The 24,282-nt window shown below is 38.7% G+C and overlaps 1 protein-coding gene across 1 annotated transcript in view; it reads left to right on the top strand.

The window, feature by feature from the left end:
• The window catches only part of NTNG1 (netrin G1), a 494,390-nt gene that overhangs the window by 368,591 nt on the left and 101,517 nt on the right, over window positions 1-24,282 (top strand). The window contains exons 3-4 of the mRNA XM_007949962.2: window positions 8,176-8,348; window positions 21,644-21,670. Coding sequence (XP_007948153.1) covers window positions 8,176-8,348; window positions 21,644-21,670 — 200 coding nt within the window. The remainder of the gene's footprint in view (window positions 1-8,175; window positions 8,349-21,643; window positions 21,671-24,282) is intronic.

The raw sequence follows: 24,282 nt of genomic DNA, 5'->3' as shown, positions 1-24,282 counted from the left end.
TGTGAGCTGAAATGGACTGGTTTTGACCATTTTGAATCAGACAAACATATCTACTATACCGGGAATGACAGTTTAAAGAGGAATGGCATGGCATTCATCATCATAAAGGATGTTTCAAGATCTGTCCTGAAGTACAATGCTGTCAGTGATAGGATAATATCCATATGCCTACAAGGAAGACCCATTAATACAACTATTATTTAAATTTGCACACCAACCACCAAAGCCAAAGATGAGGAAACTGAAGATGTTTATCAACGTCTGCAGTTTGAAATTGACCGAACATGCAATCAGTGTATGTTGAACATCACTGGTGACTGGAATGCAAAAGTTGGAAACAAAAAAGAATCACTGTGTTTTGATTACCTACTAACACTCTGACAGGAATATATACCACAAATGGGGTGGCCTTAACAAACAGGAGTTTATTCTTACAATATGGAGGCTTTACGTCTGAGTTCCAAGTACCATTCTCTAGGGGCTGGGTGAAAGCCCCTCAACCTTGGGCTTCAGCTTTGCCTCCTGCTCCCAGCCCACACAAGCTGGAGGCTTTTCTTCACTCAGACATCTTCTGGCTACTGAGACTGACAAGCCCAAGGTTGACAAATAAAAAGACACAATCCTGACATTACCAAACCATACTTAAAGTCCCAAGGTCAGTGGAGCATGGCAGGCTGCTGAACAATGACATGGCTACATGCAGAGTTCAAGCGTGCCATAAGCTAGAGATCATCCCCAAAGCTGTTTCTTATATATGGGAAGCAGACCACATACCCAAAGGCAGCTACTCAGCTGTAGATTTCACCATGGAGTTGATTACCAGTCTCATCATGGGGTATACTACATCTAGCTGCCCAGCCACTCAACAAGGCCTAGGCAAGTTCACACACCAAATTAACCACCATACACCAGATGTTGAAAAATTTGGCCTTGGTGACAGAGATAAAGCTGGAGATCACATGATAGAATTTTGCAAGGCCAATGATTAATTCATTGAAAATTCCTTTTTTCAATAACAGAAACGGTGGCTATACATGTGGACTTCACCAGATGGAGTGCACAGGAATCAGATTGACTACATCTGTGGCAAGAGGCAATGGAAAAGCTCAATATCTTCAGCCAAAACAAGGCCAGGAGCTGATTGTGTAACAGACCATCAACTGCTCATATTCATGTTCAACTTAAAGTTGAAGACAATTAAAAACAAGCCCATAAGAGCCAAACTATGACCTTGAATATATCCCTCCTGAATTTAGAGACCATCTAAAGAATAGATTTGATGCATTGAACACCAGGGACCAAAAATCAGAAGAATTATGGGATGACATCAAGATTATCATCCACGAAGAAAGCAAAAGGTCATTAAAAATATGAGAAAGAAAGAAACGACCAAAATGGATGTCAGAAGAGACTCTGAAACTTGCCTTTGAGCCCAGAGTAGCTAAAGCAAATGGAAGAAATGACAAGACAAAAGAGCTTAACAGAAGATTTCAAGGAACAGCTCAAGCAGACAAAGCCAATTACTGTAATGAAATGTGCAAAGACCTGGAGTTAGAAAACCAAAAGGGAAGAACATGCTAGGTATTTCTCAAGCTGAAAGAACTGAGGAAAAAATTTAAGCCTTGAGTTGCAATACTGAAAGATTCTATGGGCAAAATATTGAATGATGCAGGAAGCATCAAAAGAAGATGGAAGGAATACACAGAGTCACTGTACCAAACAGAACTGGTCAATGTTCATCCATTTTAGGACATGGCATATGATCAAGAACCAATGGTATTGAAGGAAGAATTCAAAGATGCACTGAAGGCATTGGCAAAGAACAAGGCTCCAAGAATTGACGGAATAATCACTAAGATGTTTCATCAAATGGATACTGTGCTGGAGGCACTCAATTGGCTATGTCAAGAGATTTGGAAGACAAGTACCTGGCCAACTCACTGGAAGAGATCCATATTTGTACCCATTCCAAAGAAAGGTGATCCCACAGAATGTGGAAATTATCAAACAATATCATTAATATCACATGCAAGTAAAATCTTACTGAAGATAATTCAAAAACAGTTGCAGCAGTATAGTGATAGACAACTTTCAGTAGTGCAAGCTGGATTCAGAAGAGGACATGGAACAAAGAATATCATTGCTGATGCCAGAGGGATCTTGATTGACTCAAAGCAAAGAATACCAGAAAGATGTTTACTTGTGTTTTATTCACTATGCAAAAGCATTTGACTGTGTGGATCATGACAAAGTGTGGATAACACCAAGAAGAATGGGAATTCCAGAACACTTACTTGTACTCATGAGGAACCTGTACATAGACCAGGAGGGTGTCGTTCAAACAGAAAAAGGGAACACTTCATGTTTCAAAATCAAGAAGGGAGTGCATCAGGGTTGTATCCTTTTACCATACTTATTCAATCTCTATGCTGAGCAAATAATCCAAGAAGCTGGACTATATGAAGAAGAATGTGGCATCAGGATTGGAGGAAGAATCATTAACAACCTGTGATATGCGATATACGGATGACACAACTTTGGTTGCTGAAAGAGAGGATGACTTGAAGCACTTACTAATGAAGATTGGAAAATACAGTCTGCAGTATGGATTATATCACAATATAAAGAAAACCAAAATCCTCACAACTGGACCTATAAGCAGTATCATGATAAATGGAGAAAAGATTGAAATTGTCAAAGACTTCACATTGTTTTGTTCTAAAATCAACACCAATGGAAGCAGCAATCAGGACATTGAACAACGTATAGCACTGGGCAAATCAGCTGCAAAGGACCTCTTTCAAAGGCTGAAGAGCAAAGATGTCTCTTTGAAGACTAAGGTATGCCTGACACAACCTATGGTATTTTCAATCGCCTCATATGCATGTGAGAGCTGGACAATGAATAAAGAAGACCCAAAAAGAATTGATGCTTTTGAGCTGTGGTGTTGGGTGAAGAATGCTGAGAGTACCATGGACTGCTAAAAGAACTAACTGGAGGAAGTGCAGCCGGAATGCTCCTTGGAGGTGAGAATGGTCAGACTTCGTCTCACATACTTTGGTCATGTTGTTCAGAAGGGACCATTCCCTGGAGAAGGATGTCATGCTTGGTAAGGTGGAGGGTTGACAAAAGAGAGGAAGGATTGACACCATGGCAGCAGCGATGGACTCAAGCATAGCAAGGATCATGGAGATGGCGTAGGACTGGGCAGTGTTTCGTTCTGCTGTGCATAGAGTCACTATGAATCAGAGATGACTCAATGGCACCTAACAGCAAGAACATTGTAAATGGTACTGATTTCCTTATTTCTTTTTCAGCAATCTCTTTGCTGGTGTAGAGGAATTCAGCTGATTTTTGTATGTTGATCTTGTATCCTGCAAGGCCATAAATCTTTATGGAGGCAGACTGTCACATCTTTCTCCTGTGGAGTAGCTGGTGGGTTCAAACTGCCAAGAACTTTAACCACTGTACCAGCAAGACTCCTTTGATTTAGTGAAATGCCTTAACAATGCCTATTACTAGTCCATTACTGTACTAGTCATAATAGAACATGAACATCAAGTTTCTGCTTTTAGGAAATTCACTTGTTTATTTTGTTTACTTTTTAAAAATATGGGGGGCAATCATTTTGTCCTAAGCCCCTGATACAGACTTAGGATGTTACAATAAATAAAACAGACATGACTCCTGCCATCCAGCAATTTACACTCTAGTGGAGGTGACAGAAGAGAAGATAATTAAAATACAGTCTATGTCTATAGCAGAAATAGTATAGGCATTATTATGTGACTGGTCTTGCCTGATGCTATAGAAGCACATAGGAAAGGTACCTTGCCCAGTCATGGTGCATCAGAGAAGCATTCAGGTAGTTGCTCAGGGAGTGTGTTTTGAATGTCATCAAAGAGCTAGGAATTGAGATATTGAAGTGAGACCGGAAAGGTAAAAGTTACCCAGCTAAAAATGGTAGACATAGGAAAGTATAGTGTTCTAGGCAAAAGGTAAAGCTTTTATGATTTCCTGAAGGACAGTTTAATGAGCTCAGTGTAGATAGAGTTAGGAGCAGTAGAGATGAGGCTGGAGAAGGGCTAAGAAGTAGATGGCAAAGGGGCTTGTAAGCCATGTTACACAAATTGGACTCTACCTTGATGTCAATAAGACATCTTTGGATGGTTTTAAATCAAGGATGGCCCAAATAATTTGTTTAAAACATTTATCTGACTATTGTGTTGGTATTGGGCTGGAGAAGAGCATAACCAGAGGCTGAAAAGTCTGATAAAAGCTGTTGTAGTAAATCAGGCTGAAGATGATTGTCTCAACTAAGAAGTGGCAGAGGTTAGTACTGTATGGATTTCAGAGATATTGAGGAGGAGGAATCCTAGGACTTGGTGAGAGACTGAGTAAGTGACAGATGAGATGTGATAAGAAAGGAGAAGGAAGAGCCGTTCTTGGCACACTGGGTGGAAGGTGAAGCAAATTACTGAGAAAGAAAAGACAGAAGGAGTAAATAGGAGAGAAAAGCCAAAGAGTTTGTTTTGAGATATGTTGACTTTAACCCCATGGGGCAGTTCTACATGCAATTGAATTTTTCTAGGAAACATTTTGATAAATAAACCAGAAACCCAGCAGAGAGATCTGTGATGGAGACACTGATCCAGACCTTCAACATATTGGTTGGATATTCTTCACTTGGTGAATTGGAGGATTGGAGGAAGGGAAATTATCTGTGGTTCCCTAGGGGTACATGTGTCAGTTTCAGAGAATCTCTAAATCTCCTAAAATATTTTCAAATTTTTTAGGTTATTTTGTGTATGTTCATTTTTTTTTCCCTTGTTGCTTGAAAAGGTCCTTTTTAATTTATTCATTTATTTATTTTAAGGTGGTTAAGAGCCCAAGGAGCTCTGATGGCTTAGTGGCTAAGGCATTTGGTTGTTAACCTTAGAAAGTTGGTGGCTCAAACCCACAAGCTGCTCCATGAGAGGAAGATGAGGCAATCAGCTTCTGTAAAGATTTACAGCCTTGGAAACCCAATAGGGGTCTCTATGAGTCAGAATCAACTTAATGGCAGTGGGTGAGGAGCACAGAGGGAAAATGAAGGATCTGTTTGAATGAGAATACCCAGGAGAGGGTGCCGCTGACTGTGCTGAGCCGGAACCCAAGGAATATACCTCGTGAAAGAAACAGGCAGAAGAAGAGAGATTCCTGAGAATCCAGGGTATGTGGGTGGGGAGTTTAAAGGAAAAGAGCATGGTCCACAGATTCAAATACCACTGAGAGGTCACCGAAGACAGCCAAATGTGCTATATAGATTTTCCCCCAAGAGAGTTATGGGTGGTCTTGGAAAGAAATGTTGTGATTACTTGGAAGGAATGAGTAAGTAAGAGATGAGAATATGGAGATGGGAAGTATCAAAAATTCAAACAGGGAGAGGAGAAAATTAAGGAAGTATCTGGAGAAGACTGGTATATGAGGAGGGTACTTCCTCCCTTAAATGTAAGAGACTTGTGGAATGAATAAAAACATCAATAGCCTTATGTAACGATAAACTGGACCAAACACATCGTAAGCAGGAAGAGAAATCAGAAGAGGAGAGATCGTAGTAACTACAGTGGTCAGGACACATTTCAGGGAAGAGCTATAAATTGATTTTATTAGCATGATTAATAAGGCTGTGGACAAGTGAGGATGATCAATTAATTGGAACAGATCTGCAAAAAACAGGAGTAAACATTTATCTATTCTCTTTTTATCTCCTTTTGTTATTCAAAGAATATTTTCTTAGCCAATATAATGTCTTTAGAATGGAAATTGCCTATAACTCAGAGTGACTACAAATATGAAAGTATTAACAGTTACAAGACAGATAATCCAATTTGCAATTGCCGCTTGCATTCTTGGTCTTCACACATGAAAACAGCAAATTCTTTGGGGTCACATTGTTCATTTCCTAATCTGGAATTTTTAACACTAAACAGTGTGCTAAATCAGTATAAGGTGGCACTTCTATCACTTAGGTCTCAAACATCCTCCATATATATAAACATACACATAAATAAAGGTGCTAATGTTGGAAGGAGAAAGATTCCTGCATATAGGACACTGTTATAAGACTTGGCTCAAAATTAAACACTGTCTAACTTAATAAGGAGCTCTGATGGTATAGTGGGTAAGGCATTTGACTGCTAACCAGAAGGTCGGCAGTTTAAACCTACCAGCTACTTGGAGGGAAAAAGATAAAGCCGTCTACTTCTGTAAAGATTTACAGCCTTCAAAACCCAGTGGGGGCTGCTATGAGTTAGAATCAACTCCATGGCAGTGGGTTTGATTTTATTTACCTTAATGGAATTACTTTTCCTCTTACCAGGCACTTGTTTTAAAAGATTGTACAAATGATCATTCTAAAAGATGTCACTTATGTATCTGAGTTGAATAGGTGTTGTTTAAATAATATAATTCATAACTACATAGAGGACACATTATAGATTAGAAGTATTACAGATGGTGATAGTCTCCAAGGGAAGCTGAGGCTGGCTCTTAGCCCACGGAGGTTGATGTGGGTGACCAATGCTTTAAAAACTCCCCCTGGTAGTTAGAAGAAACCCTTGTAGCTCTCAATAAGTGTCTTAGCCATTCCTTGGCTTCCTTGTCCTAAGTGTGGGTCAGTGTTCCAAACAGATCACAAATGCCCAAAAGAAAAATAAACTTTACAGAAACCAGTATCAGTTGTGAAAGAATCTCATTTTCCTACACAAGAAAAAGTATTTGGTTACCTTTAGTGACTCTGACATCTGCCACAGAAGAAAAAAATAAATAAATCTACAATATGTTTTTGTTTTTGTGAAACTCAGCTTCCTATATGTTGTCCTAGTTCCTAGAAGAGGTCAGGCTCAGTTTTTTTGTTTTGTTTTGTTTTGTTTTAAAGCAAGACTGTCAGACTCTGACTGTGAGAAATCTAGGTAGTTTGTCCTCTGGCCTGGGTACCCAGGCTCCCCCTCCTTGGTGTGGACACATCACTGGTCACTTACATTATTCTGACCTCTGGTCATGGTCATTCTGTCAACTTAGGTTTTACCTTTCAGAGGATGCAGCCTGTGCTTGGTGTGGTACAATTTATAACCTGCTGCCTCAACAAATATCAAGTTGGCCTTTGCAATTTTATAGTCAAAGATTTTGGATATAGGGATGCATTTTTGTGGAAATTGCGTATTCCTTTGTTGCCTCTCATATATCACAGACTTATTCACAGCCAGTAATGCAAAGCCTTGGCTAATAACCTCAAATCCCTGCCACACATAGGTTTTATTTTCTAGAATTCTAAGCATCTTTGTCAGTCATTAGGGCCATTTCTAAGAGACCTTTTTAGTCAAAAAGGAGGAGTCTGATGATTGCCGCCTCACCACCCCCCTCAAGTGTGTTAGGGGCTTTAATGGAAAAACGTATGATGCAAGGAAATTTCATTTCAGAGCCAGGGATGAGAATACTCTAATTATAACCTCTTGGATCTATAACAATAAGTCTGAATAACCAATTGTTTTAATAGTTATCTTTCTTTTAAACAAGTAAGAATTGTACTTTCAGTTAAAAACAAAAACAAAGATATTGTTCTTTAGACCCAGATGAAATTGTCATAGATTTGATAAAAGCATAGCGAAACCTGTCACTAACCAATTGCTGTCGAGTTGATCCTGACTCACAGCGAGCCCATGTGGGTCAGAGTATGACAGTGCTCCATAGGGTTTTCAGTGATTGATTTTTCCAAAGTAGATCACTAAGCCTTCCTTCCAAGGTGCTTGAAACTCCAATCTTTAAGTTAGTAGGCAGGCGCTTAACCATCTGTGCCATCCAGAGATGGAAATATTTTGCATACCTGTTGGAAAACCCTGATACCTGAGCACAATTTCTAGTTTATGAAGATCCAGGCCCTCACTACAGTGACTTGAATTAGGATTGTTCAAATTGTGCTATGAGGCTGGGCTGCATCAGAAAGCCCCAAGGCACTTGTTGAAAATCCAGATTCTGAGGATGGGGCCTGGGAATCCATACTTTACCAAGATCCTCTTTACCACTGGAGCCATGCTAGGTGTGAGAGCCACAAACCCAGGAGATAAACCTGTAAAGCTGAGTGGTCACTTAGGCCAGCTTAATTTACCATGAATTCTTTGTTTCTTCTCTGCCTAGGTGCAAGTGTAATCTCCATGCCACTGTGTGTGTATATGACAACAGCAAATTGACATGTGAATGTGAGCACAACACTACAGGTCCAGACTGTGGAAAGTGCAAGAAGAATTATCAGGGCCGGCCTTGGAGTCCAGGCTCATATCTCCCCATCCCCAAAGGCACTGCAAATACCTGTGAGTAACTTTGCTCAGTCACACCATATTTTGTGTACAATGGCCTGAGAGTTCCTCTCAATTCTGCTTGCAATTGTGATTTTATTCCTCTTACTTATTGTACCATTCTTCAAAATGCTGCTAAAACGCTAGTCCCCATTTTGTCTGCTAACCAGAAGGCTGGCAGTTCAAACCCACAAGCCACTCCTCAGAAGGAAGATGGGGCAATCTACTTCCTGTAGTGATACTGCCTCGGAAACCCAAGGAGGGGTCGCTATGAGTCGGGTCTGACTCGACAGCACACAACAACAACAACAATAATTTTTAGCACTCTTTCAACATTCATACTAAACGTGTTAGAAATTATTGAACCCACAGAAACAATTTGTTCTAAGTGGATGAAGCAGGAGGTACTTTTTTCCTCCCCAAAATTAAATTCCTATTTAAATAACAAAGCCCTTCAAAACTCCCAACTTGAACTTCGTGTTAGCCATAAACAACTTCCAGAATTTCTCTGAATGTTTATAATCTCATTCGCATGTCAGGTAACCTGAGAGATGCTTGTCCAGATAATAGTTCCCTCTCCAGTTTTACCTAGGGACTACATTTGCACAGTGAAATAATCAGCTTTTGCTGAACTTGGGCAGTTGAAGCCAAGTCTACCTGGGATCTTGTCATTAGAGGCCACCTTTGGATAATGAGCCTGCGGGAACTATGTTAACAAAAGGGATGTTTGTGTGCATGTGAAAAGAGTACCAGCATTGCCTGTGTTTACAGGAATCATCTATGATGCCTCATTATCACTCATGTGTTTGCCCCACCAAAATACCTGTGCATCCACAGGAAAACATGCTCTGACATGTTCAAGAAGGGAGGGGATTACTTCCAGAATAAATTGCCCAATTCCTTTAGCCACCTGCAAAAGCCCAAGGTTTGCCCTCTTTGAAAAAGGTCATCCGGTCAGTGAGAAGTAACAGAAGCTGCAGGTTAGTCAGCAGCAGAGGGGATAAGAATTTGAAAGGACACTAAGGCTCGTAATGTTATCAGGCACTTTAAAGCAGCAGCTGTGAGCAGACAAAACCTAAAACTAATATCACAGGAACCAGGACCTTATCACGTTAAATGTAAGAGTAATGGACTGAGTAACAAGCCTTGAAGTGTGGGGCGTGAAATTATGATAAAATTTCTACGAGGCAGAAAAAAAAACAAAAAATCCTTCTAAAGGTTAAAAAAAAAAAACACCTCTTTGTAAAGGTATTCCGTTTCTTTCTATCAGAGAAAAAACTGACAGTCTAGCTCCTAAAATTAATATGTTAAAGCTCTGTTGAACAGAAATGTTGATTTTTCAAGGTAATTTTATTAACAGAGACTCTGTGGGTTTTCCTCAATTGTTGAGGGTCACAGACTCATGAATTGAGAAGGACTCTCAGGAGGTTATTTTTTATAATACACTATGCCTGGCTACCTAAGTATACGTATCAACGCAGTTGTCAAATTTAAAGCTTTCCCAAATGACAATATCTCAGATTTCATATTCAGGGTTGGCTACATCTCTGGTGAGGCAGGGTGGAAGAGAGTGGAGTTCACAAACATTGACTGGCATTTTTGCTTTTCTTCAGGGAGAGCCAACTTGCCAAGGCCTCCAGAGAGAAACTAGGGGGGGGGGGCATCAGCTTCCTTTCTAACATGACCCTGCTTTTTTCTACCCACAATTGTATCCCAAAGTCTTTATTTCAAGATGCCCTCACTGGGAAGGCAAGCTTTCTCACTGAAATGAGAAATTAATATTGTTTCTAGAAATGATGTATATTCGCCTTTTTGCATATTAAAGATTGCCAAGTCACTCACTGGCCAAAGGAATATAACTTCTTTTTATTTTCCTTGGAGGCCCCATTGCCCATCCATTCCTTAGTTTTTATGGACCTTCTCTAGACTTCTTGACTTTTCCATATCTCTTAAAATATGAAGGTGACAAATAGACGCAATGGCCAGCAGAATCCAATTCAATGTTTTAGTCCTTAATATGGCAGAAATTAAGTGAAAGATTTGAGATTATCTGCAGTGGTTTAGTCTTATAATAGAAAAGTTTTAATGGAAAGAACTTCTTGTGATGGATTTTTGACACATCAGACTGTGCTTTAAAATGTTCAGGAATGGAAGTAATCAACATAGTGGTTTGGTGCACAGGTTCCAGGGTCAAATCCTAGTTCCTACATTCCCTAGTTGAGTGACATTGAAAAGGAAGCTCATGTCTCCATGACTCAGTTTCCCATTTGTATCCTGAGGATAATAATAGTTTTTACCTCATAGGGATTTTGAGAAGATTGACTAAGCTAATATATGTAAAGTATTAAGCATAACACCTGTCATAAAGTAAGTGTTCAAAAATAATTCTAGTTTTAGGATTTATGTTGTTGTTACAATGCAGTCTTGTCCATCGACAATTTTAATTGTTTGACAAATTATTTTTTAACATCAACACTGAGTGTCTTCCTAGTTTCCAATCTTTTTTTTTTTTTTTTTTCAAGTAGTTAAAGAACTGTATTAATCCCAGAATATTTTCTTCTCCAGGTTAGGCATCATGAACTATAATTTTAATGTGATGAGGATTTCATATCTCCTACCTAATGTGATACTTGAAGCCAGGCACAGGACTTCATGAGACTCAAATGATTCTCATTTCACATTGACTTTTTGTTACATACATGCACCCACACATATGCACTCATGTATTCACAACATTCTACTTGGTGCTTTTGGAGTCAATTATGTAATAAACCCACCTAGGATATACCATACTCTAATATAACACCTAAGAAATGGCTGCAACTTTTGATCCCTTAGCACTATGTCCTCAACGTCTGGAAATGTCCTCTGTATTAAATATTTTCTCCATTTAGCATAATCTCCAGCAGGCAGAATAATTTCTGAATAAGAAGAAGAGTTCCTGTCTACAACCACAACAAGTTTTAACTAGAGAACTAGGAGACCTTCATTAAACCCAGAAATTACAAGATCCTCCTTTAAGGACACCCAACCCTTTACTCAGAGCTACCCTAAACTGGGACCTTCCTGAGATTCATAGCACCTTTGGAGGTCCTACATTCCTGAGCAATTTCAAGGCCACTTTTGTATGGAACATATAAAGGCAGGAGAAAAAAGAACCCCAACATTATAACATGGAGTCACACCATTTCCCTATGGTTTTCACTACAATAATTTTGGCAAAGGCAGAAGTAGTATCTTTGGTGATGATATTTTTATTCATTGCACTTTTAATGAAGACCTATTTTGTTTTCTGGGCCTTTTAAAACCATATATGTCTGTATCAAAAATCTTATTTTTCTACAAAGCTTAGTTTTATCTGTAAGACATCTTTCTCCTTCTTGTTATTGATCTCCATTTCTATTTTTGATATAGAGTTCTATTTTGAATGTCCTTTGAATTTCATTCCTGTCTTCCAAATAAATAGAAATTCTATCTAACTTCATGCTTAATCAAGGTTGTCTTGATTCCTATTGTCTAGCTCACAAATAAAGTATTAAGGAACACCTCTTTAAACTCCGATCTCTTTGATAATACATGATATATTTCTATAAATACTTGCTGAAAATGTCATAATCATATTTTAGGAACCATAACTCTAGAAAAGAAAATATAGTATCATCTATACCTATTTCCAAAGCTGTATTCTATAACTTTTAAAAGAATCCCATGATCAAATAAATTTGGAAAATGCTGTAATCTGCCAACTCTTAAATATTCATATTACCTTATTAAAAATATTTGAGAAGTCCTACAGTAAGGTAACCTATTTTACCCAGTATTTCCCAAACTCATTTATTTCATGGAACACCCAATAACTTCCTATAAAACGTTATTTTGGGAGCATGATGGTCTAAACAATTTCTTCCAACCTAAGTGATGGAAATGTCATGGAGACAGACAGAAAGCCCAGGTAGTTCCATTGTATTCAGTCTTTTACTTTCTTTTTACCTCCATGACCCAGAAATTCTTCAAAGAAAATGAATTAAATTGCTCTGACACCAATATTGTTTGTTCAGAAACACAACTTGAATTGTTACACAGTATCTAGCACTCCTCCGAGTGATGGGAAGTAATTTGATGATTTCTCTATTATTTTATTTTCTCTGGCATTAAATTTGCATTGAACAATTTCTATTTCCCAGGTGTGTGTATGTGTATGATTATACCAGACAGCTTCTTTAGTGCTGTACATACATTAGTTCATTCTAAAATCACAATAATCTTATATTAAAAAAAAAAAATTGCCATCAAGTCAATGATGACTCATAGTGACCCTACAAGACAGTATAGAACTTCCTCTTAGGGTTTCCAAAGCTGTGAATCTTAACGAAAGCAGATTGCCTCACCTTTCTCCTGTGGAGCAGCTGGTAGGTTCAACCTGCTGACCTTTTGGTTAGCAGCCAAATGCTTTAACCATTGTGCCACGCAAGCTCCTATAATCTTATAAGGTAGATATAATTATTATTTTAATTTTAAAAATGTGAAATATGATGATTCCAGAGGTACAGTCACTTGCCTAAGATTTACACAGCCAGTAAGGGTGGTAGGGAGGACTTGAACCTAAGTGTATGTAAATCCAAGGATTACTCATTGCATGATAGAGCTTCACAGCTTAAAGTTTATTTTCCGTGACTTCTTCTGCCCTGTATTGGGATTTGGGCTCCATTTTGACACTTGTTTGAACAAGTTAGTCTTCTCTAAAACTGTTCTCTCTGAATTCTCTTCCAACATCTCTTCTTATTTCTCTACTTTCAGACTCATATTCTTCCTCTAAATTTTCATGTTCCATGTTTGTGCTTCTTCTCAGTCTACAGTCTTTTGCTGGCAGTCTCCATCTATTTCTGTGGTTTTAGTTTGTTGTATTATTGGTTTAATCTTTATCAGCAATTCTAACTTAAATTGTTCTGATGATCCAGACTGATTTTTCCAGGTGTCGATGAAACAAAAAAAAAAATGTCAAAATCAACATGTTACATGCTGAATTCATTAAATTTCTCCTAAATCATCTTTATCTTCACTCTATTGGAATTCTGCTCTGATTTTTCAAAGCTGCTCCTCAATGCCGTCTCCTCAGTGAAGTCTTCCTAGACTCTACCATGCAAAATCCATTGCTCCTTCCTCCCTAGAGTCATGATAATGTATCATAAATACATTATATTCCACAAGGGCAGACTATACCACAAGGGCAGACTTCAAATTGGTTGGCTACGTGTGGTAGTTAAGGTTGTGTGTCAACTTGACTGGGCCTGGTTGAGTGGCTGGGCAGCTGGGCAGTTATTCCCCATGATGAGACTGGCAATCAACTCCATGGTGGGATCTACCATAGGCAGCTGTGTAGCTGCTTTACGGATGTGTTCTGCTTCCCATGTATAAGAAACAGCTTTGGGAATGGTCTCTAACTTATGGCACACTTAAACCCTGCATGTAGCCATGTCATTGTTCAGCAGCCTGCTATGCTCTGCTGACCTTGGGACTTTCAATGGACTTGAATCAATGGCCTGCCATGTTGTTTTTGTAACATTGGGACTGTGCCTTTTTACTTGTCAACCTTGGGCTTGTCAGCCTCAGCAGCCAGCAGCTGTTTGAGTGAAGAAAAGCCTCTAGCTCCAGTAGACCAGGATCAGGAGGTAGAGCTGAAGCCCTGGCTTGAGGGGCTTTCACCCAGCCCTTAGAGCCTGGCACTTTTACCTCAGACTTAAAGCCTCCAAACTGTAAGAGAATAAACTCCTGTTTGTTAAAGCCATCCCATTTGTGGTATATTCCTGTCAGAGCAGCATTAGGTAACCAAAACACTACCTCCAACCAAAATTATAATTGTTGTTGTTGTTGTTGTTATGTGCCATCGAGTTGGCCCCAACTTATGATATGAAAATAATAAAAGCTACTACATATTAAGTTTCCATAACTTTTATATTTTTATACTTATGGCTTTATTGCAGTAAATCTTTACCACATCCCCGTGGGGTGGGTACTGTTATTATATCCATTTTGCATATAAGGAAACACAGGTACAAAAAAGTTAAGTAAGTTTCCCCAATGTATCACAGTTAAAACATGGTAGAGCAACATTTCAGCTCTGATCTATCTGACTACAGGAGCTAAAATATTAGCAATTTAAGAGCAAAGGCCACGTTTAATCCTTGGTCTGTGTAAGTGTTTGTGGAATTCAGTATTGCTGAATGATGACATAGACCTAATAACTCTATAATGAGCAGGTAGATATGTTGGCCTCCCATCTGTCTTCTTTTGTCTCCTGGAACATGTTGGCTTCACAGCTCAGCAGTGCTAAAACAAGAGTCTTCAGTCTCCTGCAGGGAAAAGCCAGATGAGGTCTTTGAGGACATCCAAATAAGAAACATTTCAATGGTGCCAACAGCCCATCTAGCTATGTTGAGATGGCACATTGATGGCAGCTTTTCATAGACTTCACCAAGTGACATTCACCACCTTGATGACCTAACCATGACTAGGTTCTTACCAAAGCTCCTCAGACACATAACCCTGATTCTGTCAGCACAGTACGAGAGAATCATCCTCTTAGGGCTTTTTTTATATGAACCAAGGTTATAGGCCCAGAATATAAAACCATAAAACCAAATTATTCATGTACAACCAACAGTCACAGTCCCTCATCCAAACTCTTGGGCCTCATGTGATTTAGAATATAGAAATTTTAGTAAAGATAACACAATGCACATGTATTACAATACTACCTCCAAAGCAAAATGTTAGGCAGTACTACTTCCTCAAACATTTCAATATTTCTGTAACAAATACATGATTGTTCTCACTACATGAGGTAAGGTAAGCCTATACGGTAACCTCATATCAGTTCTGTTCAGCTTTTCCCACCACATTAGTTCAGATCACATTAAGTTGTGCTGCAAGTACATTTGAAACAACTTCCTATTTTCAGAGAGTTTTGTTTGTTTTGTTTTTTCAATTTTGGGATTGGGGATGTTTTTTCAATTTTGGGATTGGGGATAAGAAATTGGGGGCTACAATAAACTAAGAAACAATATAAAGTAGTGGGTGGTAACAAGCCTAAACTCTAGACCTGGACTTTTGGGTTCAAATCTCAATCTCCTGACCTCTTTGTGCTTGAGTTTCTCCTGTTTGTGAAATAAGCTCAAGGCTAAGAGTATGGCCCTCATAACACTGTCATAAAAATTAAATGACTTAATGCATGTAAGACACTTACATAGTGCAAGGCATGTAGTAAGTACACAATGAAGTTATTGACGTACAACCACCAGTCCATACTCCATCAACCTAAACCTTTCATGTAGTAAGTACACAACGAAGTTATTGACGTACAACCACCAGTCCATACTCCATCAACCTAAACTTTGGGGCCACACGTGATTTGGTGTATAGTAAGCACACAAGGAAGTTAGTTGCTATTGTCCTTATAATTTTTACAGAGAGCTAGCATGTGGACTATAACACTCATCACAGCCTGATCAGCAAATTCTCCCCCTGGAGACAGCAGCTATATGCAGACATAAATTACGTCCAAAAGCTGGTATATTCATCTACAATATGAGCTGACTGTCACGGTGTTCAGAATATTCAAGTCCTTACAGCTAGTGTATTCTCTTCCTTGTAATTAAGTCTACTAGCAGAGCCAGATAATAATCAGAAGATTGCTGGGTGAGCATGAGATCAGGAAATTTAAATGACTGGAATGCTAATAACATGAGGCTGAAACATCCTGATACAACTTTCCTAGAATAGGGTTGGCATTTCTAAGGCCCCCAGAACACTGCACCTCTGAGAGTTTACAGGCCACCACTCCCTCTTACTGAGACAGTATGAGATGGCTCTGCCATCATAGGCCTCAGGGATGCTCTTTTTTCTGGGCTTCCACCTTTTGATTAGTTCTTTCTTCCATTCTTCAGATATGTTAATACACTAAGTCAGAGTAATGTCACCTCTGTCAAGTCTATCACGTCCCCTCAGGTCCCAGAGCCCTTCTATTACTATAAAATGACTTTCACTATCTCTGCTTGGATCATTTATAGAATGATTTCATAGTATAATTTTGTGAAGGCAATCTTATTTCCCTCACTTTCAAGTTCCTGAGAGACAACTCACTGTCACCTATCAACAACAAGTGAACAAGGGACCAAGGCTGGAAGGACATTGGAAGTATTTCCTTGTGAATACAAATGAGGTTGAGAAATAGTTGCCTTAAGGAGCACAGGTGGCACAACACTTAAGCACTAGGCTGCTAACCAAAAGGTTGGTGGTTTAAACCCAACAGCAGGAGGAAAGACTTGGTGATCTGCTTTTGTAAAGATTACAGCCTAGGACACCCTACGGGGCAGTTCCCCTCCGTCTTTTAGAATTGCTATGAGTTGGAAACAACTCTACTGCACTTGACAGCAACAATACTTGCCTTACTCATTGCTCAGCTCTTCTTCAATTGGTCTTTTTTGAGTCAGAGCTCTCAATGGCCACAGTCCACCTGTAAGAACAGATCCAGTCACCTACTTGATGGGCCCTTTTCAAGCTATCTATCACAACAGGGTTCTCTCAGTTTGAAATATGCCGAATCCTTATCCCTTCTGTTTCTCTCTTGATGAAAAGCTGCTGAACCTTCCATTGATTCTCAAAAGGAGTTATAGTTTTCAACTGTGCATAAATCCGTTTCCGAAGATCCAGGATGTTTATTTTTGAGATCTCCATCATATTGACTTTCTTATGCTTGGCTGTATGCCCTCTAGCCATTTACTTAGTGGGAAAGTTAGTAAAAAGAAAGCGGGGGCGGGGGGGGGGGGAGAATAACACCTTATATGATTCTAGTAGCTTCTCATTCCCCTAACTGTAACAGAATTCTTTTAAAACAAATGTTGAAATAAATGTGATTGAGGTAGGGAGAATTAAGTTGAAGAGGGGATAACTGCAAGTGCCTATAAGGCAAACGCCTTCTCATTCTTTAGGCACGTGGTGGTAAAACGAGCCTTTTGGCATACTCAGCATGTGTGTGTATCTCTGACTGAAGTGACATTTCTATTCTAGAAGTGGTGTTCTAACTAAAATCATACACCACATATTGCAGAATCTCTGGTTAAAGCTTATGCACACCTGTGCTTCACTTCCTCAGTGAAAGTTTAGCAATATCTCAGTAGGCAACAGGTTAGGTATTACATGCTCCAATGTTGAATTAAGGGGCTGACTTGGACAAGCACTTATTCTCTTTGTGCCTTCAGTTACCTGGTCTGTAAAATGAAAAGGCTAAATAAGATGATTTCTTAAGTCCTTTTCAGCTCTCAATTTTTGTCACTCTTTTTAAATTAGCCAATCTGGTATTTTCCTCCCTTCATTTCTTCCTTTCCATTATCTAACTATCATCCTACTTATCTTTCCCAAATATTTTTGACATTGCTTCAGAGGTGTCCCTCACTAGATTTCTCAATTAAAAACTTCACTTTCATATCTAATTTCATATTTTAGTTTTAGAGTCCAAATGTTGTTGTTGTTGTTGTTGTTATATGCCATTGATTCAGACCCAACTCACAGCGGCCCCTTCTTGGGTTTCCAAGGTGGTATCACCATGGAAGTAGATTGCCCAACCTTTCTTCTGAGGAGTGGCTGGTGGGTTTGTACCACCAGCCTTCTGGTTAGCAGTCAAGTGCCTTAGGCACTACACTACCAGAGCTCCCAAGAGTCCAAACAGGAATTAAAAATGAATCACTGAGAACAACAGTAACAAGGGAAATTGGCCCAACATTAAATGTTGTACAGTGTTGCCTCAGTCGAGAATCAAGTTTAGCACTAAGCTTCTTGGAAGGCAAAGCAGTGAGAGGGGATTCTATATGATACATTAATTCTTGTGATTAGAATGCAGGAAATGTACCAGAATTGCAAAGAGAACAAAAATATCTATTAGTACTATACTCTGAGAAATGTCTCATGGACTACTGTGTAGGGGACAAGGTCATACTATGATCAAAAGTGGCAGTTTCATTATGATAGAAACCTTCATGGAAACAAGCAGCAATATTTGCTGTTCAAATATTTACTAACCAGCTGCCATCAAACTGATTCCAAATCATGGTGACCTCATGTATGTCAGAGGAGAGTGATGCTCCACAGAGTTTTCAATGGCTAATATTTTAGAAGTAGATTGCCAGGTCTTTCTTCCAAGGCATGTCTTGAACCTCCAACTTTTAGTAGCCAAGTGCTTTACCTATTTGCACTCCCCAGGGCTCCTATTCTGTATCAGTTATTTCCTGGGAAGCTATTTGCCTCTCAGAGCTCTCAAACAAACACAGAAACTACTGGAAAAAAAAAAAATAAGTTGATAAATCAATCATGGAGGTTTATACAAAGAGCTGTGTGGTCACAGAGGGGCAATGGCTGACACACACCAGGAAGACAGAGAAGGAAGGTAAAAAGTAATTTTTGAGGTCATTCTAAAGATAAAAATAGTGTTTATGTAATCACTGATACTTCACAAGGAATGTTACAAAGCTATCCACAGGTGCCTATGCAATTTTCCTAAGCAAATGTGATACTCACTCTGGTGGCTTATGGGCACAGTTACTGTTGAAAGATGGAATAACATTCACTGAGTCCTTACTGGCCCCAGGATAATCCACCTTTCTTGAAATGAGTAATTACAATTCATTTCTAAGGCTTCCTGTCTTAATTCTTTGAGTGTTTAAAGCCTTTCTCATGATTTACTCAAATCCTTTTTAATGGATTTGATGAGTTTACCACATTGTTATTTGTCTATAGAGAACCAAAAGCAAATTGTTTGAGTATCACTATAAGAACATTGAGGGGGAAAAAGTCACACTTGAAAGTTTTTGATGGACATCCCTTAGTGATCAAGTATTTTCAACCTCAAACATCTTTATTCAAATGAGAAGTGATTTTTTTTTCCCCCACTGAGCAATTCCCATTTCATAGCAGTGGAATAGAAAGTGACTTTCCTAGAAGCACCTAAAAAAAAGTAAGCCACAAAAATGTGGAAGAGCCTGAATTTTAAGCATCCCAATGTAGGTAATAGAAAACATCTTTATGAGGAAAATGAGCTCTCATAATAGCCTTACTGGGCGAGGTTTGTAGAGGTAGATTGAACATTTCTTCCCTGCACTTGTATCCCCAATGGAATGGAAACATTTCTGCATCTTCCTAAAGCATTCAACTGCAGCAAGTACTACATCAAAATAGTCTTGAGAGTTTGCTGTCTGTTGTGTCTAGCCACACACCCTGAGAACTTTGCCTTGCATTATGCATGGCCTCCTAACTCCATGAAAGTTTGAAAACACATGAAAAGTCTGTTACTGCCATCCTAACTTCCATTCCCTTTGACAGATTGCAAAAGGATAGCAGTACCTTGCAATGGAGCAGAATTTTCTATCATGAGGAGATTTGGAACTTCTGCAATTGCTACCAAAATTATGATGCTGCTCTCATACCTCACTCAACAGAGGATTTGCAAAGAAAAAAAAAAAAAAAAGAGAGAAAGAAATTCAGTATCAAGTCATTGTCGCACTGCAGCAAAGATAGTCTTCTGATGTGTGAGGTCAGAAATTCAGCAGCCTTTTTCAGAGATGGTATTCAGCTTGATTTTCAGTTGTTAGGATAGAGTTAAAATATGTAAATGGAAAACTTAGGTTTCCAGTTGTGGTTTATCAGTGATCAGTAATTAAGTGGAAGCACTATTAAGTCTGTACATTGCGAATGAAGAGGTATTGACTATCTAATAACTGAAAGTAAGTTGTGATACCTTCTGAAGTTTTCTTTAAAAAAAAAAAAAAATGTAAACCTTAATTCCTCCTTCCTGCTTTCCCACTAAGAAACAGGAAAGTAGCTGTTTTAAAGAATACGAAACTGGAAGTCACTGAGAAAATCACAAAGATTGGTAAAAATAAGCAGAGGGCAGTTGTTGTTCAAAGATAAACCCTAAAATAGAAACTTAATGATTCTAACAGTTGCCACCTGTTAGTACACTTTAGTGATTAGGAGAAAAAGTCTGCACAATTCATTAACAACTATCATTTATTGAAAGCATACCATGTGTCAGACAAGTTTATAGATTGTCTCAATCAATCATCATAGTAATCCTATGTGGTAGATGTTATTAATCCCTCTTCAGATGAGGAAACAAGTATAGAGAATAAGTAACTTGCATGAAATCAGCCAGCTAGTCAGTAGCAGAACAGGAGTCTCACTCAGGTCTACCTGAGACCAGTCCTGTGCTTTCTCCCACACCACTACCCAAATGCATTGGAGAGGAAATAAGTCCCTTGACTTTCAATTAGCGATATCTACCATGGTATTGCTTGATGAACCAGTTATAATAATAATAGTAATCATAGCAAAGATGAATACCACACATTTTACACGTCAAGCAATGCTCTAAGTGCTTCGCATATATCAATTTATACAGTCCTCACTCACAACAACCCTAAGACATTGGAAACTGAGCCACTGAGAGACTGATCAACCTGTCCCAAGGTCACATCATCAATGAATATAAAACATGCCCAAGCTTCAAACCCAGACTACCCAAGTCTCCAGGTCCTGCTCTTGGACACTACACTGCACTGCCTACCTAGGAGTTTTAGTCTGGATAGAGATTAAATTCATGTCCACATTTATGCCAAGTCCAGTTGCATTCTGAGATAGTTCCACCACCTTATCCCAACTTGTGAATTAAAGTGAAAGCTGAGAAATCAATGAAGTCCATGATCAGTATGAACTACCTAATGTATTCTGGAATTATTCTGCTCAAGTAGATTTCTATTAAAGAATTTACTTCACATATTTGACAAGTAAAAGAGGAATAAAAATGATGGTTATATGAAATTAATCAAATTGAATACCAAATGATTTTCAACAGCTAATGCATGCATTTCATAATGCATTTTAAAAATATCTATTGCTTATGTGGGTATATTTGCACAAAGCCATAAGAAGTATATTTTGTATTTTCTGGCCAGAATACAAGCCATGCTCAGTGTCTGTTTTGAAAATGTTCACTAATCTATAGATAAGTACAAAAGAGTTGATGTCCCTATTTTTGCTATATTAGACCAGCTGTTGAAATTAAGTGTTAACTTCTGATGAACCTTTGAGCTGTGGAATGAAAAGAGAGGGGAAAAAAAAAAAAAAAAAACTTCTGTGCTAATTTCCAGTAGTCTGAATATTATCAAGAGTTATGTTTCCATGATTTTTACATTAAGTTAAATGTCTAATCATGTGCTAATAAATAGCTAACCACTTTTCTTTATTGTTTTCTTTTTTTCCAGGTATCCCCAGTATTTCCAGTATTGGTAGTAAGTAAAAAAATAACCAAACTAAGTCTAGACTAGCTTTGCTTTCCTGTTCAGCTCCTCAGATCTATTTTCTCAGTGTCCATTTCTGATATAAGAGAGTATCCTCTTTATGAATTGAAATTGTGTCAATTTTCTACACAGATGTGGTGAATGCACAGATAAAACAGTTGTGCCTAACTCATCTGTGGTCATGGCAGACCCACAGCTTTCCTGGCTACATTTGATCAATGAAGGTCACCTCGACAGAGGTATAGTTATTTAGGAAACCAAACCTTATTAAACAAAAATATAAATAGTCCTAATTATCCATACTTAGCAACCAACAAAGAAATTGAACACTCTCCTTAGGACTGAATATGGATTTCTAACATAATTTAGAATAGCAGAGAATGAATGCCAACGAATGCCTTGGGCATATTCATTAGAACCCAAGGAAAACACCATGAGACCAAGGAGAAAGAATATTTTTAATGCATTAAACTCTAGGTTTTGTGAAGGCCTGAAAAATGCAGATTTGTGATCGTTACTCTTTCTGGATGAAAGACGGGAAAAATAATCAGTAGTTTCATTTCTACCTCCAAAAATATGGCGATCGATGTCTTCTTGACAATGTAGGTTGCAATTTAATAGAGAAAAGGTATAAAAATATGCAGAATTTAATAGAGTACTAGAACCTGTTGTGAGAAATTTTTTGTCAGGATTCCAAATAACCAGAAAAGAAACCATTCTTCAACACTATCACCTCCAGCTTTTCTGCAGCACCATTGCAAAGAGCATTCTTCCAGCTATCATGGGAGAATCAAACTATAGTTCCCTCCTCACTGGAAGAGAATGACACCCTCGCACTAAGCCTGAAATGCTCATTAAGAAAATTCCCAAAAGCCTTTCAGAGCGGAACATATATATTTTGTATATTGTGCCCTTTATCTCCAATGGCTAAAATCTTTGAACAACTGCTGAATAACTGATTGTAAATAAAGTACTAGAGAAGTTGAGATAATGCACTAGAAAAGAAAGGAAGAATTTTCACTGTGGCCTCACCCAACATAGACTTTCGTCATAGGGACTGCGTCATGCAAAATGGTCACAGTGTAAAGAGAAGCAGTTAAAGAATTGCAATGTCCAACATCCATCAAAAAGCAGTAATCTGATAATTTGGATAAGACAACTTCTTGCTTCTTATAATGCACAATCAGATCCTCCATTTTATAGATCAGCCCTTTTTACTTAAGCTTGTGAATGGGCCTAGACACTGATTTGGTAAGCACTAAATGTGTTAAATGCCATGAAAACCGGCCACTTGGTAAATAGAATTTGTGTTTCATATCCAGGTAGATACCACCTAATGCTACAGCAGCCTTTTTGTGATCTTGTTCAAACAGCATCAGTGGTACAAACTTGCAAATGAAAACCTTCTGCTTTAACAGTCTAATTTTTCTGCTTTAGTATCTCCCTTGGCATTTGCCTGTATATATATATACATATATATATACCCTACAGTGTGCTCCTTTCAGGCCTTGACAATTGCATTTGCACATCCATTCCAGAGCAAAAGGGAACCATATAGAAGCAAGATGAGAGAGGTGATTGAGGCTGCTCTGGCGATCTGGCCTACCACAAGTCTCAGAAATGGATAGATGGAAAAGTAGTTCTTGGGCGTTGGAGTGTGTTTCTGTTCCGAGTGTCAGTTGTGTGTTGCATGGACACTTTGACTGTAAGGCTCACTCAACATCTCATCTGGCTGTCTCCACCACATTCCCCATCTCTGAGCATCAGCAGATGTTGACCTTTTACACACTTAATCGGGAAATTCCAGTTTTGTTTTGTTTTGTTTTACTTTGAAATCAGTAGTGACCTGAAAGGATGCTTTGTTGTGCCTTTGGAAAACGTATTAACTTTTTTACTAGGGACTTGAGGGAATTTTAGTTCCCAATAACTAACAAAAACCACAAATAAAAAGTGATAATTTGTACTCTGCCTTCAGTATGCCTCTGGTTGCTCTGCTTGAAGTGCAATGGGTGTTTTCTCAGAGTCCAAGTAAGCAGATATAAGAACTTTCAGGGGTCACCCAACATCACACATGACTAGCTTGCCTACTGCCTGCCTTTAATGTAAAGAGATTTACAATAAGACCATCAAACACTATTGTATCTTCTAGGCTGCTTTAATGGCATTTGCACATTCCTTCTTTGTGGGCTTAGAAGGTGCTTGTTATGTGCACTGGTGGATTCCTTTCCTCTCAAAGGGCAAGAATTCACAGGCAGATGATGCCTTTTCTAGAGAGCACAGGAGTGGGGTTTCCAAGGTGCAAGCCAGAGAAGAAGGAGTTGCTTGGATTTTAACTAACTTGGGATATTTGCCAGGGCTTTTTTCTTTACCCCAAAGAAGGAATCAGTGAACTAATTCCACCAAGACTACAATGAAGATGCTATTATAAACAGATGGAACACCCTTGAGACTCTGATCCTCAATGCATATCTCAAGGAAAATAAATGATGTCTATTATTGATGTAAATTATTGATGTTGTTGTTGTTGTTGTTGTTATGTGCCGTCGAGTCGGCCCCGACTCATAGCGACCCCTCCTTGGGTTTCCGAGGCAGTATCACTACGG

Source organism: Orycteropus afer, unplaced genomic scaffold (assembly GCF_000298275.1).
Source record: "Orycteropus afer afer isolate SDZICR_OR568_19922 unplaced genomic scaffold, OryAfe1.0 scaffold00010, whole genome shotgun sequence".
Taxonomy (NCBI): Eukaryota; Metazoa; Chordata; class Mammalia; order Tubulidentata; family Orycteropodidae; genus Orycteropus; species Orycteropus afer.
This window is presented reverse-complemented; position numbering and strand designations above follow the sequence as displayed.